Source organism: Neoarius graeffei, chromosome 13, assembly GCF_027579695.1.
Source record: "Neoarius graeffei isolate fNeoGra1 chromosome 13, fNeoGra1.pri, whole genome shotgun sequence".
In the NCBI taxonomy this organism is placed as follows: domain Eukaryota; kingdom Metazoa; phylum Chordata; class Actinopteri; order Siluriformes; family Ariidae; genus Neoarius; species Neoarius graeffei.
The window spans coordinates 56,317,508-56,333,090 of NC_083581.1; the positions used below are offsets into that span (position 1 = coordinate 56,317,508).

The window sequence follows — 15,583 nt, forward strand, 5'->3', positions numbered from 1 at the left end:
ATATTTGCTTTACAGTGGTGCTTGAAAGTTAGTGAACCCTTTAAAATATTCCTTAATAAATAAGTGACCAAGTATAATATTTTTGTCTCATTTGTTTAATTGGGTTCTAGTTATCTACTTTTAAGACTTGTGTGAAAATGTGATGTTTTGGGTCATATGTATGCAGAAAGGGAACATTTCTAAAGAGTTCACAAACTTTTTAAAGCGCTGCTGTAAATTATACATTAGGATGGATATTATTATGGACTTGTGTGGTCAGACCAGTGTTTTGATTTTTGGTGTAGGGTAGACATTTGTTTTTATTTATTTTATTTCTGGGTTGAAAATCATTTCAAATTAAGCGATCAGATTTTGCTCTCCAGAATGGCAGTGGATGTTCGCAACAGTGGTGATTGGGATGGACGTTGGAGCCATGTGCAGAAGTTTCTGGAGAGATCTGGACCCTTCACACACCCTGATTTTGAACCAAGTGAGGAGGTGAATAACCAATAGATTTTGGCAATAAATTGAATTGTATATGGTTCTCTCTTTTTTGCAAATGGCTTAATTGTCTTAATTTTTTTTTTTTAATAGACACTTCAGTTTTTATTGGAAACGTGCAAAATTCTAGTGATTGGAGCAGGAGGTCTTGGCTGTGAGCTACTAAAAAACCTGGTAATGTTCATATACAGTTAAAATATGGGTTAAGCAATCAAATACACCAGTTGTGTATGTAAATCTCAGCCATTTGCTTTTGCTAACCAGGGTTTACACTGAATACACTGCTCATTGTTAGCATGTGTGCGTCTTAGTGACTGTGTTTTATCCCTCTCCTTTAGGCATTGTCAGGGTTTCGGAATATCCATGTTGTAGATATGGACACTATTGATGTGTCGAATCTGAACAGACAGTTCCTGTTCAGGTAAGGACTCAGTTTATTCAGCAGAATTACTACTACAGTTAATTTCTGATGAAAGTTGTCAGTAAGCAGGTTTAATATTGAGCTTTTTGTGTTTTAAAGGCCTAAGGATGTCGGCCGTCCTAAGGCTGAGGTGGCAGCTGACTTCGTTAACAGTCGAGTTCCAGGATGTCAAGTTGTTCCGTATCCTTCACTGCATAAACAAGCTGCTTATGTGTTCTGTTGCAATGGAGTACATTTGATAAATGCCCTGTTCTTTTGAATTTTCATACTTCCTTAACTGGTGTAATATAGACACTTTAAGAAAATTCAAGACTTTGATGAATCTTTTTACAGACGTGAGTTCAGTATCCAAACATGGTCTGGCATGTAAATGGGAAGTTATATGTTATGAAGAAATTGCTTTATTTATTTATTTTTTTGTCGGTGTTCTTGTACAGAATTTCATATAATTGTGTGTGGGCTGGACTCCATCATTGCTCGCCGCTGGATGAATGGGATGCTGGTGAGAATTTCTTCAAAGCTCCCTTCATTCCTTAATCTTGTACATATTTACAAAGTTCTAGCTACAATGTCAGTGTTAACTCAAACTCGGTAGCTGATCTGGGTTAAATAAGAATGTATTAAGAATGATCGTGCACGTGTGAATGTTATGGATGTAAATCTACAACCCCAATTCCAAAAAAGTTGGGATGCTGTGTAAACTGGAAATAAAAACAGAATGTGATAATTTGTAAATCATAGGAACCCTATATTTCATTGAAAATAGTACAAAGACAACATATCAAATGTTGAAACAGAGATTTAAAAAAAAAATTTTTTAAATATATGCTCATTTTGAATTTGATGTCAGCAACACGTTTCAGAAAAGTTGGGACAGGGGCAACAAAAGACTAAAAATGTTGTGTAATGCTAAAATAAAAAACCTAATTTGGTTAATTGGCAACAGGTCAGTAACATGATTGGGTATACAAAAAAGCATCCCAGAGAGGCGGAGTCTCTCAGAAGTAAAGATGGGGTTCACCGCACTGTGAAAGACTGCGTGGGCAGACAATGCAACAATTTTAAGAATAATGTTCCTCAATGTCAAATTACAAAGAATTTGGGGATCACATTGTAGTATGTTCCCTATGTGTGGGTGGAGCACAGAGGAGGGTAGGACAGAGATCAAGGTAATCCGAGGGCTTTATTGCCGTACTTTTCAGTTTGACAATTTCAAAACGTATTTTCGAGACACACACACACACACACACACACACACACTGTCGTCTTGTCTCGGGAAGCTCTCCCTCTGCTCTCCCTCTGCCTCCTTAAATAGGGCGCGGTTACTGGGAAGACACACAAACGCAGGTTAATTGCCGTCAGGTGTAGTGATTCTGCCACTTACCTTCCCTGACTCCGCCCTCCTGTCACAGACCGGCGCTTGACCACGCCCCCGCTGCCACATACCCCCACCGTCCGGCCTGCAGCCGACTCCCCCACCCCCCCCGACGGGAGAGGAAGTCCGCTACGACCATCTGCGCCCCCTGCCTGTGGACCACCTTGAAATTGAAGGGTTGGAGTGCCAGATACCAACGGGTGATCCGCGCGTTGGCATCTTTCATGCGGTGGAGCCACTGGAGGGGTGCGTGGTCCGAACAGAGGGTGAAAGGGCGCCCCAGCAGGTAGTAACGGAGGGCGAGGACCGCATACTTGATCGCTAGACATTCTTTTTCGATTGTGCTGTAGCGCCCCTCACGCACCGACAGCTTCCTGCTAATGTACAGGATGGGGCGGTCCTCCCCCTCCACCTCCTGGGACAACACCGCCCCCAGCCCTCTGTCCGACACGTCGGTCTGCAACACAAAAGGGAGAGAAAAAAGTCAGGGGAATGTAATAGTGGCCCCCCACACAGTGCAGCCTTTACCTCAGAGAAAGCCCGCTGGCACTGCTCCGTCCACTGGACCGGATCTGGTGCTCCCTTTTTAGTGAGATCAGTCAGCGGGCTGGTGACATCCGAATAATTAGGTATAAACCTACGATAGTAGCCAGCCAGCCCCAGGAACTGTCTCACCCCCTTTTTGGTCTTGGGCCTCGGGCAGGCCGCAATTGCTGCTGTCTTGTTAATTTGGGGACGCACCTGCCCGTTGCCCAAGTGGAAGCCCAGATACCGTACTTCCACCCGCCCAATCGCACACTACTTCGGGTTGGCAGTGAGACCCGCTCGCCTCAGCGACCTAAGGACGGCCCTCAGGTGTTGTAAGTGCCGCTGCCAGTCGTTACTATAAATGATTATATCATCAAGGTATGTGGCCGCATAGGTGGCGTGGGGGTGGAGGATCCTGTCCATTAGCCGCTGAAACGTAGCAGGCGCCCCAAACAGCCCAAAAGGAAGTGTGACGAATTGGTGCAAGCCGAACGGTGTGGAAAAGGCCGTTTTTTTTCCCAGGATAATGGAGTCAAGGGGATCTGCCAATATCCCTTCGTCAAATCCAGTGTCGAATAAAAGCGAGCCGTGCCTAGTCGATCGAGCAGCTCGTCAATACGAGGCATTGGGTACGCGTCGAATTTAGACACCGCGTTGACTTTTCTATAGTCCACACAGAACCGGACCGACTCGTCGGCCTTGGGTACCAAGACCACCGGGCTGCTCCAGTCACTGTAGGACTCCTCGACGATGCCCATTTCGAGCATGGTCTGAAGTTCTTCCCGAACCACCTTTTTTTTTTTTTTTGTGTTCGGGTAGCCTGTAAGGGTGGCTACGCACTACCACCCCCGGGGGCGTCTCTATGTGGTGCTCTATGAGGTTAGTGCGACCGGGCAGGGGCGAGAACACATCCGAAAACTCGGTCTGCAACTGGGCGACCTCCGCGAGTTGGGTCGGGGAGAGGTGGTCTCCACAGGGGACCGGAGAGGTACGTGATGCCAATGTCCCTTTTTGAACCTCCGGCCCCAGCTCTGCCTTCTCCGGAACTACCGACACCAACACCACGGGGACCTCCTCGTTCCAGAGTTTAAGCAGATTGAGGTGGTAAATCTGTAGCGCCCAACCCCTGTCCGTTCGCCTCACCTCATAGTCGACGTCCCCGACTCGCCGTGTGACCTCAAAGGGTCCTTGCCACTTGGCGATCAATTTGGAGCTCGACGTGGGCAACAGTACGAGTACCTTATCTCCCGGAGTGAACTCTCTAAGGCGCGTACCCTTGTTGTACAGGCGGGCTTGCCGTTCCTGGGCCTGCCGCAAATTCTCCCGAGTTAGGTGGGTGAGCGTGTGGAGTTTTGCGCGCAGGTCCATAACGTACTGAATTTCGCTTTTGCTTTGTGAAGGTCCCTCCTCCCAATTTTCCCGCAGCACATCTAGGATGCCGCGTGGCTTACGCCCATATAATAATTCGAACGGGGAGAACCCCGTGGAGGCTTGGGGGACCTCTCGCACTGAGAACAGCAAGGGCTCGAGCCACTTATCCCAATTACGTGCGTCCTCACTCACGAATTTTTTAATAATATTTTTGAGGGTGCGGTTGAACCGTTCTACTAAACCGTCCGTTTGTGGGTGATACACACTGGTGCGGATCGGCTTAATCCCCAATAACCCATACAGTTCGTTCAGTGTATGTGACATAAACGAGGTGCCTTGATCAGTCAGAATCTCTTTCGGGATTCCAACTCGGGAGATGACGCGGAAGAGTGCCTCCGCAATACTGCATGCTGAGATATTGCGCAGAGGCACTGCTTCCGGGTATCGCGTTGCATAGTCCACCAGAACTAATATAAAGCGGTACCCTCGTGCTGACCGATCTAATGGCCCGACGAGATCCATCCCAATTCTCTCGAACGGGGTCTCGATTAACGGAAGAGGGCGCAAAGGCGCTTTTGGAATGGCCGCTGGATTTACTAACTGGCATTCGCGGCATGCCGTACACCACCTACGAACATCGCTGCGAATCCCCGGCCAATAGAACCGGGCCATTATTCGGGCTAGTGTTTTATCCTGCCCTAAGTGTCCAGCCATGGGATTAAAGTGAGCCGCCTGGAATACCAATTCCTGGCGGCTCTTCAGAATTAACAGTTGTGTGACTCGCTCTTTAGTTTGAGTGTCCTGCGTCACTCGGTATAATCTATCCTTCATAACTGCGAAGTAGGGGAAGGACGGGGTGGCGTTCGGCTGGAGCGTTTGACCATCGATTACTCTCACTTGGTCAAACGCATGCTGCAGAGTCTCGTCTCTCGACTGTTCTCATGGGAAATCCGCGAGGGATTCCCCAATAGAGAGAGGAGGAGCCGGCGGCTCCTCACTCTGACGCGAAGATGACGTAGACGGCTCTCCGACAGCTGCTCCCGCCAAAGCGACACCGAGACCTCCCCTTGTCAAATGGCAGGACCCACTCTTGACTAGGCGCGTCATTAAACCCTGAAATCTCGGCCAATCAGTCCCCAAAATTAAAGAGTGGGTAAGGCGAGGATTAACCGCCACCTTCACTATAGATTTTTTCCCCTCTGAAAAATATGTGGACCGACACCAAAGGGTAGCTGTGAACATCCCCGTGCACACACAACACCTTCACCCTCTGTGCTCCCCCCAATGCCTCGTCTTGAACCAGGCTTTGGCGGATCGAGGTCTGATTGCAACCAGAATCCACCAACGCCTGATATGTAGCCCCTTGGACACTCACCGGTATGCGATACGCTCCGGCCCGATCGAGGGCGGCCTCTGGCGCGTCGGGGATCCGTACCACCGCGCCCACTTCCATTGCCGTGCATTGTTGCTGCAGGTGGCCCGGCTCCCTGCAGCGCCAGCAAACTGGCCCGGGCTTTCCCTCTGCACCGGTGCTCTGGGGCTCACTCACCTGAGGGGGGGGAGAGACAGACACAGAAGGGAGAAACAGGAGGGCACCACGGGTGCGGCGGGCCAGCTGGGGTGGAGCCGGCCCCCGTCTCCGCGGTGGGGGAATGGGGCGAGGACGGGACACGTAAGGAAGGGGAGAGAGAGAGAAGAGGAGATAAGGGTTGACGTCGTCGGTTGTCCTGCCGCCGGAACAGCCGCCAAATGATCCTCCGCCAGCCCGACTGCCTGATCCAGCGATGCCGGGCGGTGGCACTGGACCCACTCTGCGGTTCCTACTGGTAAGCGGGCGATGAACTGTTCCAGTACCACCTGGTCGACGATTCCCTTGGCGTCGCGATCGTTGGCCCTCAACCACCGCCAGCAGGCGTCCCGGAGCTGCTGGCCAAACGCGAACGGCCGGCTGACTTCCTCCAATCGCAGCGCGCGGAAACGCTGGCGCTGTTGTTCCGGTGTGCGCCCCACGCGCTGGAGGACGGCCCGGCGGAGGTCCGCTTAGGCCAGCTGGCGGTCGGCGGGGAGCTGTAGCGCGGCCAGCTGTGCCTCTCCCGTTAGCAGGGGGAGGAGGCGCGCCGTGCGCTGCTCCATCGGCCACCCCGAGGCTTCGGCGACCTGTTCAAACAACGTGAGGAACGCCTCGGGGTCGTCCTGCGGGCCCATCTTCGTGACAGTGAGGGGGGGACGGGCCTGCAGCCGGAGCGCTGGTGGACCCCGCCGACCCGAGGAGATGCCGGAACGCCTCGCGATCTTCCTGCTGGGCCAGCACCAGGGCTTCGAAGCGCCGCTCTTGTTCCTTTCGGAGTGTGACGAGCGCCTGGTGCTGGCTTTGCTGAGCCATGGCGAGGGCGTGGACCAGGTCGGCGAACGGGGAGGATTCCATGGGGCTGCTTGGTTGGTGCTCCACTTTTCCTAGGTTTCAGCACCACTGTAGCATGTTCCCTATGTGTGGGTGGAGCACAGAGGACGGCAGGACAGAGATCAAGGTAATCCGAGGGCTTTATTGCCATACTTTTCAGTTTGACAATTTCAAAACGTATTTTCGAGACACACACACACACACACACTGTCGTCTTGTCTCGGGAAGCTCTCCCTCTGCCTCCTTAAATAGGGAGGGGGCGTCGTGGCTCGGGTGGATGGGGCGCCGTGCCATGGACCCGGGTTCGATTCCGGCATGGGGTCGTTTCCCGATCCCTCCCCGTCTCTCTCTCCCGCTTATTTCCTGTCTCTGCACTGTCCTATCCAATGAAGGTGAAAAAGCCCAAAAAATATATTTAAAAAAAAAAAAAAATAGGGCGCGGTTACTGGGAAGACACACAAACACAGGTTAATTGCCGTCAGGTGTAGTGATTCTGCCACTTACTTACCTTCCCTGACTCCGCCCTCCTGTCACAGACCAGCGCTTGACCACGTCCCCACTGCCACACACATCTTCTATGGTACATAATGTCAGTAAAAGATTCAGAGAATCTGGAGAAATCTCTGTATGCAAGAGACAAGGCTGAAAACTGACATTGGATGCCTGTGATCTTCAGGGCCTCAGGCAACACTGCATTAAAAGCAGACATGTGTCTGTAGTGGGAATCACTGTATGGGCTCAGGAACACTTCACACACAATGGTTTTCTGAAAACAGTTCATTACTGTATCCACAAATGCAAGATAAAACCAGATTTAAACAATATTCAGAAACACTGCCACCTTCTCTGGGCCCGAGCTCTTTTATGATGGACTGAGGTGAAGTGGAAAATTGTCCCGAGGTCTGACGAATCAAAAGTAGAAATTATTTTAGAAATCATGGACACCATGTCCTCCAGGCTAAAGAGGAGAGGGAGCATCCAGCTTATCAGCGCACAGATCAAAAGCAGCATCTGTGATGGTATGAGGGTGCATTGGTGCACACGACATGGGTAGCTTGTACATCTGAGAAGGCATCATTAATGCTGAATGATATATATGCAGGTTTTAGAATAACATGCTGCCATCCAAACAATCTTTCAGGGAAGGCCTTCCTTCTTTCAGCAAGACAATGCCAAACTGTTTTCTGCACATATTAAAACTGCATAGATCTGCAGTAAAAGAGTCCGGTTGCTGAACTGGCCTGCCTGCAGTCCAAATCTGTCTCCCATTTAAAACATTTGGTGCATTATGAAGCGTGAAATACGACAAAGGAGACCCCGAACTGTTGAGCAACTGAAATTGTGTATCGGGCAAGAATGGGACAACATTTCTCTTTCAAAACTGCAGCAATTGGTCGTCTCAGTTCCCAAACATTTACAGAGTGTCGTTAAATGTAGAGGTGATGCAACACAGTGGTAAACATGCCCCTGTCCCAACTTTTTTGAAACGTGTTGCTCACATCAAATTCAAAATGAGTGCATATTTTTCAAAAAACAATAAAATTTCTCAGTTTCAACATCTGATATGTTCTTTGTACTATTTTCAATGAAATATAGGGTTTCCATGATTTTCAAATTATCGCCTTCTGTTTTTATTCAGTTTATACAGCGTCAACATTTTTGGAATTGGGGTTTTATCCCAAGTGTTTGGTTTAGAGCTAGATCACCTATTTCTTAGATGATGAAATGTCTGTAGTACGATATTGCTGGACACTTGTTTTTGTGTGCTCCCTTCAGTTGTCATTGCTTATCTATGAAGATGGGGTTTTGGATCCCAGCTCCATAATCCCACTAATAGATGGAGGTACAGAAGGCTTTAAAGGGAACCTGAGGGTCATCTTGCCTGGAATGACTGCCTGTATAGACTGCACACTGGAGCTGTATCCTCCGCAGGTAGCCTGGTTTCTTATGTAAGCTGGTATAGTGCTGTGAAAAAGTATCCCCCCCCCCCCCCCCCCAATTTCTTCTTTTTTGCACATTTATCACACACGCTTGTTTCAGATCCTCCAACTAAATTTAATACAAGACAAGCTCAACCTGTGAAAACACGAAGTACAGTTTTTAAATGATCATTTAATTTGTTGAAGGACAAAAGTTATCCAACACCATCTAGCTCTTTGTGGAAAATAATTTCCCCCTTAGTTACTCAGTCAACTGATGACTGGGTTAAATTTGACAAGATACACCCAGGCTTACTGCCAGCACTGTTGAATCTAAACATCACTTAAATAGTACCTTTCTGGCTCTGTGAAGTAGACTAAAATGGTCTCACCATGCACAGCACACTATCTCACTGTGAGAAATTCTAGAAGAAAATGAAAGAAATTCTATTCAAATATATAATTCTAGAAAGGGTTACTACACTTTCTTTTTTTTTTTTTTTTTTTTTTTTTTTATTTGTCTTTTTTCACAGACAGCAAAAACAAAATTTAACATTTGCATCATTGCAAATACAAAAGTCTTGTATCAATAAGCAGTAGCTCTCTGTTCTTTTACAGTATGAACATTCACAAAACAGACATAGAAAAACTTACATCAACAAACAAACAAATTATAAAAAAAAAAAAACCACGAACAAAACAAAACAAGTGCCTACAAACGTAAATAACAATTAACATTGACCTCTACTCATACAGAACAGGATACATATATACAATTACACAGTCATGTTCTCTATATAGCTCAAAAAAGGCCCCCAGATCTGGTTAAATAGTTCTTCTTTGCCCCTGACATTGAAAGTAACACGCTCATATAAGGCGATTTTTGTCAGTAGCTCAGTCCATTCCTTAAATGAGCAAGATGTGGATGATTTCCAGTGTCTTAGAATAATACGGCATCCTGATACAGTTGCCAAGCGTACCCACAACTTGTATCTTTTGGTTATATTTATGTTTTCTGGTAGCAAACCAAAAATACATAAATCCGGTGACATAGTAAGATCACATTGAAGAATAGAACTTAAAAGATTCACAATCCCATTCCAGAGATCAATATTCTTTTCACATTCATACAGCATATGAATCAAAGTCCCAGTATCTTTCTGGCATTTCCAACATGTATCATTATCCATTAGTTTCAGTTTGGCTAGTTTACTCGGGGTCCAATATTTTCTGTGGAGCAATTTGTACTGAATGAGCTGAGATTGTGTTTCCTGTGAGCAAGTATACCAAGACTCAACCAACCATTTCCATGTATCTTCTAAAATTGGAATGCCTAAATCTCTTTCCCAACACAACCTCAATCCCTCTAATTTGGGGGTTCGTGCCTCTCTGATAAGATGGTAGAAAGTAGATGCTTTTTTAAAACCAGGTTTCATTAATACCTCCTGAAAGCCAGATGGCGGGTCTGGGGCAGATTTCAATTTAGCTCTAATACAATGTGAAAGTTGTAAATACTTCCAATATTCTTTTTGATCCAGGTTAAATTCTTGTTTGATTTCAATAAATGATTTAATACCCTTGTCAGTAAAAATGTCCCCCAATAGATTTATACCAGACTTGGACCACGTTTCCCACATAAATGTTTTTTTATCAATTAGCAATTTTTTATTGAACCAAATTGACGCTTTGGATGAAAGAAAAGGACAAATATTAATAAGTTGATAAGCCCTTGACCATGTTTCTTGTGCAAAAGCTAAAACGGGGTCATCAAAGGGTGTTCGCCTACCATTCTGGGTGAGAAAGGCCTCTAATGTAGTCGGGGCCACAAGCCCTTCCTCCATGTTTACCCATGAAGGCCTCTGATTTGGAAATGTATAGAGCTTATACATCTTCGCTAATTGAGAGAGAGAGAATGCATAGTGGTACCAGTCCATCTTAGACAGGGCCAAACCGCCCCTTATTTTGGCAGCATACAGTTTAGACCTGCTAAACGCCGGTTTTTTGCCTACCCATACAAAGTCTTCCACAATATTGTTGTAAAGTTTAAACAGGCCTTGTGGAAAGGTCAAAGGTAGCATATACATAATATACTGAATCTTGGGGGAAATAATCATCTTAACTAAGTTAATTCTGCCTAATAAAGAAAGATTAATTTTTGACCAATTCTGCAGAAGAGCTTTAATATTTTGTATAACAGGATTGATATTTACCTGCATTATTTTATCTAAGCCAGGGGTTAATTTAATCCCCAGGTAGGTCATACCCATAGGCATCCATTTAAATTGCCATGGGCCCCTAATGGCAGGGGGACACATTTTGGAAAGAGGCATAGCCTCTGACTTTGTCCAATTAATGGTATAACCAGATATCTCAGAAAATGAGTCAATTATTGAGGACATAGCCTGTACCGCCACGTCAGGATTACTTGAGATCAAAAGAATGTCATCAGCGTACAAAAAGAGTTTTTGTTCTTCTCGCCCCACATTTACGCCTTGGATATGTTTGCAATCACGTAATGCGATTGCAAGGGGTTCAAGAAACAAAGCAAAAATCAGTGGCGATAAAGGTGAGCCTTGTCTAGTACCTCGACTGAGATTAAAGGATGGTGACATTATCCCGTTCGTAAGAACCGTAGCCATAGGATCAGTGTATACTAACTCCAACCACTGCATAAAAGACTGTCCAAACCCAAATTTTCTTAAAGTGTAAAATAGAAAGGCATATTCTACTTTATCGAATGCCTTCTGGGCATCTAGGGAGAAAGCAACAACAGGATCTGGGTCATTCCTGCATTTCCAAATTATGTGTAATATCCTCCGCAGGTTATCAGCTGAACATCTATGTTTAACGAAACCTACTTGATCCACATGTACCAAATTAGGAAGCACTTTCTCAAGCCTAATTGCAAGGACCTTAGAAATAATTTTTTCATCCACATTAATTAATGAAATTGGACGATAGTTACCACAATATTGAGGGTCTTTCCCTTTCTTGTGTAATAGTGTAATAACTGCTGATCTCATGCTAGGTGGTAGTCTACCCCTCTCCAAAGCGTCTGTATATACTGCTAGTAACCTAGGAGCCAGTTCTTCTACAAAAATCCTATAGAAATCTGATGGAAATCCATCATTACCAGGTGACTTGCCTAACCTGAGACTTTTGATAGCCTTTTTTATTTCAGTTATGGAAATCTCTTCTTCTAGATCCGCTTTCTGCTCGCTCGTCAAAGTAGGTGTTTTAATTAAAGAAAAGAATTCTGATAATCTTGGTTCTTCTATATGTCCATTAGAGGTATATAAGTCTCTATAAAACTTAGTAAACACCTCATTAATCTCCCTCTTATCAGTGGTCAATGTATTATTATCCTCATTGAAAATTGAAGGAATTAAGTTATTAGACTGTATTTGACGTACTCTATGTGCAAGTAATTTGCCAGTTTTCTCACCCTGTTCAAAATATTTCTGATTCAAACAGAACATGGCGTGTTCAACTTTCTTCTGTAATATACTATTTAGATCAAATTTCAGTTTAATTAATTTATTCCATATTTCCTCACTTGGGTGTGACATGTGTTGTTTTTCAAGAGCCTTAATGTCCTTTTCCAACCTCAGTATTTCCTCCCTCTGAGCCTTTTTCATCAAAGAGCCATATTGAATAAGACAGCCTCTTATATAGGCTTTAAAAGCATCCCAGGTGAGACCAACGTCCTCAATAGAGCCTTCATTGCATTCCCAAAATTCTTTAATTTTCAACCTTATATATTCACAATAGCTCTTATTATGTAAAAGTGAACTATTAAGGCGCCACCTAGGTGAGGGTGGAACTTTTCCCCTACTAGACAAGAGAAGTTCAACTGGGGCATGGTCAGTTACAACAATGTTACCAATAGATGACCCAATAGTCTGGCCCACCAAGGAGCGAGATATAAGGAAATAATCTATCCTAGAATATGTGGAATGTGGATGGGAGAAAAATGTGTAGTCTCGTTCTTGTGGATGAAGCACTCTCCATATATCCACTAAGGCCAGCTCATCTGACACCACATCCAAAGCAGCACACGTGGGATCATGTACTGGTCTGGGTCTTGAAGACTTGTCTAGAAATACATCCCTGACCTGGTTGAAGTCCCCTCCAATAATAATATCTGTATTCCCAATATTACGTATTGAATTACAAATTTTGTGAAAGAAGTCAGGTTGAGGAGAGTTAGGGGCATAAATATTCACCACAGTCATCTTCTGACCTTCTAACGCAGCATCCAAAATCACCCATCTACCATCTTTATCAGCATAATGTTTGAAAACCTGGAAGTCTAAATTTTTTTTAACCAGTATAACCACCCCTCTTTTCCTACTGTTGAATGTACTGAAATACACCTGGCCCACCCAGTCTCTTTTAAGTTTTAAAGATTCCTCCTCATCAAGATGTGTCTCCTGAATGAGAGCAATATCTGTCTTTTTCTGCTTTAAATAAGTCAAAATTTTCTTCCTTTTAACTACATTATGACATCCCGCTATGTTCCATGAAACTATTTTACATATTGTCATAAAGCCATATAGCCCATATTATACTAGCACAGACCCTTATAATTACCTTCTGTTTAACCCATAGTAAAGCAGTACACCATTTTTGATATAACCCAGAGGTCAATATAAATTCAACAATGAAAAATAGTAGGCACATCAAAAGAAAAACAAAAAACACAAAAGACAAACACCGTTGGGTAGAACTAAACCCAACATAACACACGCGTAGCAGGTCCGTAGCACTCATTGGTCCCATTTGGCCACCCTCTCACTCGTTCCTCCCCACCCCCTCTATTAGACTATATCAAAATGAAAACGCCGTAAAGTTATAGTTCAGCTTACAGCTCTGATTAAAAAAAAAAAAAAAAAAACCCTTGAAATGCTCCTCAAACATTTCCAAGCCCATATGCTTTACATTTCCCTCTCATAAGAATAAGTAGGCTACATTTATCCCATTAATATGCCAGTAGGCTATGTGAATCATGTTACCTGTCATTATAAGTGATTAAATTAGACTGTATTAAACAGTTTACTCATTTTCTGAAGGCTGGTCGCTGTCATCCACATCTTCGATTGTCCAAAGCCCACTGATGAATCTTTTTGCCTCTGCTGGACTGGAGAACTCGTGTTGTTTGTTGTTCACGGAGAATGTCATGACGGCTGGAAAGCGCAGCGTGTAGAGAATCTTGCGCTGCTTCAGCAAGGCACGCACCCCATCAAACTTCTTGCGTTTCTCCAGGATCTCTGGTGCATAATCCTGAAACAGGCGCACTCTCATGTCTCTCCAGATAATCTTCTCCTTCTTTCTAGCTGCCGTCATCACGCGCATTTTGGCTTTATCCCTTAAAAAGCGGACGATGATATGTCTAGGTCTCGGGTGTTCCTCATCGGACTTATGCCCCACGCGATGAATTCTATCAATTTCAAACAAAGCATCTTCTGCTTCAATTTGCAAGGCCTCAGACAGCAGAGTTTTAACACAGTTCTCTAGGTCAGAGCCCTCTGTCCCCTCTTTGACACCAGAGATTCTAATGTTTGGGCGTCGGGAGAAGCCCTCCAGAACCGTCAGTTTTTCTTGCAGGCGGCGATTCTGTTTCTCCAACTCTCTCCTAGTTGTATTCGCTTTAGCCTCCTCGTCCTCCAGGCAGGAAATTCTCGTTTCGGCTTCATCCATCCTACCGCCAAGAGTTGCCACAGTTTCATTAAGACTCTCAATACCACCCTTCACAGCAGTCATGTCGTTAGCTAACTGCTCCAGAATCGTTCTTATGGCAGTCAGTTCACCAGCAACATTGCCTTTCGTAGGATTTTTCGATTCAACAGGTGGTTCCGCCATCTTAGAGGTTTTAACCGGCGAACTTTGTGAAGGTTTCCCTCGAGAAGCAGTAGGCTGATTCCGTGTAAAATAGTGACTTCTATTACTCATCACACTGTAGTAAAGCTTATTAATTCAATATATTGTAAAACTATCGACGTCATATGACTATTATCGAGGGTTTGAGGAAATCCGAGCTCCGCTCCGGTTTAGGCAGCCATCCTGGGCGGGTGTACCACGTGACTCCCAGGGTTACTACACTTTCTAAAGCTATGGGACTCCAGTGAACCACAGTGAGAGCTATTATCTCGAAATGGAGAAAAATTGGAACAGTGCTGATTCTTCCTAGAAGTGGCAGGCAGGCAAAATTCCTCATGTCATCACCTCCTCCAGGAAGTCTCAAAAGAACCCAGATGAACATCTGAGGAACTGCGGGCCTCGCTCACCTCATAAAATCAGCTTTCAAGATTGGGCAAAAATGGTATCTAATGAACGCTCAAACCTGGTGGGGGTATTATGATGGCGTGGGGATGCTGTGCTCTTTCAGGGCTGGGGCAGCTTGGCACAATTTACAGGACTAAGGCTACGTTTACATTAGACCGTATCTGTCTTGTTTTCTTCGCGGATGCACTGTCCGTTTACATTAAACCGCCTGGAAACGCCGGGAAACGGGAATCCGCCAGCGTCCACGTATTCAATCCAGATCGTGTCAGCTCCGGTGCTGTGTAAACATTCAGAATACGCGGATACGCTGTGCTGAGCTCTAGCTGGCGTCTCATTGGACAATGTCACTGTGACATCCACCTTCCTGATTCGCTGGCGTTGGTCATGTGACGCGACTGCTGAAAAACGGCGCGGACTTCCGCCTTGTATCACCTTTCATTAAAGAGTATAAAAGTATGAAAATACTGCAAATACTGATGCAAATACTGCCCATTGTGTAGTTATGATAGTCTTTAGGCTTGCCATCCTTCCACTTGCAAGTGGTAAGTGATGTGCGCTGGGATCTCACACACAGCGGCTCAGTCCCGAATCACAGCTTGTTCACTTCACTCGCGCCCTCTGTGAGCTGCGCAAGGCCGGAGTGCGCACCCTCCAGAGGGCACTCGCTGTTCAGGGCGGAGTGATTTGGAGCGCAGGATGCCTGCGGAGCCGAGCGTATCCGTGTATTGGTATTGCTGTGTGCACGCAAATCGTGTATTGGTGTTGCTGTGTGCACACTTATCGTTTTAAAAACGTTAATCTGA

The 15,583-nt window shown here is 45.4% G+C and overlaps 1 protein-coding gene across 4 annotated transcripts in view; it reads left to right on the forward strand.

Moving 5' to 3' along the window:
• uba3 (ubiquitin-like modifier activating enzyme 3) overlaps positions 1 to 15,583 on the forward strand; it is a 102,898-nt gene that overhangs the window by 67,830 nt on the left and 19,485 nt on the right. For all 4 annotated transcript variants that reach the window (XM_060938089.1, XM_060938090.1, XM_060938087.1 and 1 more), the window contains exons 3-9: positions 363 to 477; positions 574 to 654; positions 819 to 901; positions 1,001 to 1,081; positions 1,193 to 1,236; positions 1,339 to 1,403; positions 8,353 to 8,508. In XM_060938089.1, coding sequence (XP_060794072.1) covers positions 363 to 477; positions 574 to 654; positions 819 to 901; positions 1,001 to 1,081; positions 1,193 to 1,236; positions 1,339 to 1,403; positions 8,353 to 8,508 — 625 coding nt within the window. The remainder of the gene's footprint in view (positions 1 to 362; positions 478 to 573; positions 655 to 818; positions 902 to 1,000; positions 1,082 to 1,192; positions 1,237 to 1,338; positions 1,404 to 8,352; positions 8,509 to 15,583) is intronic.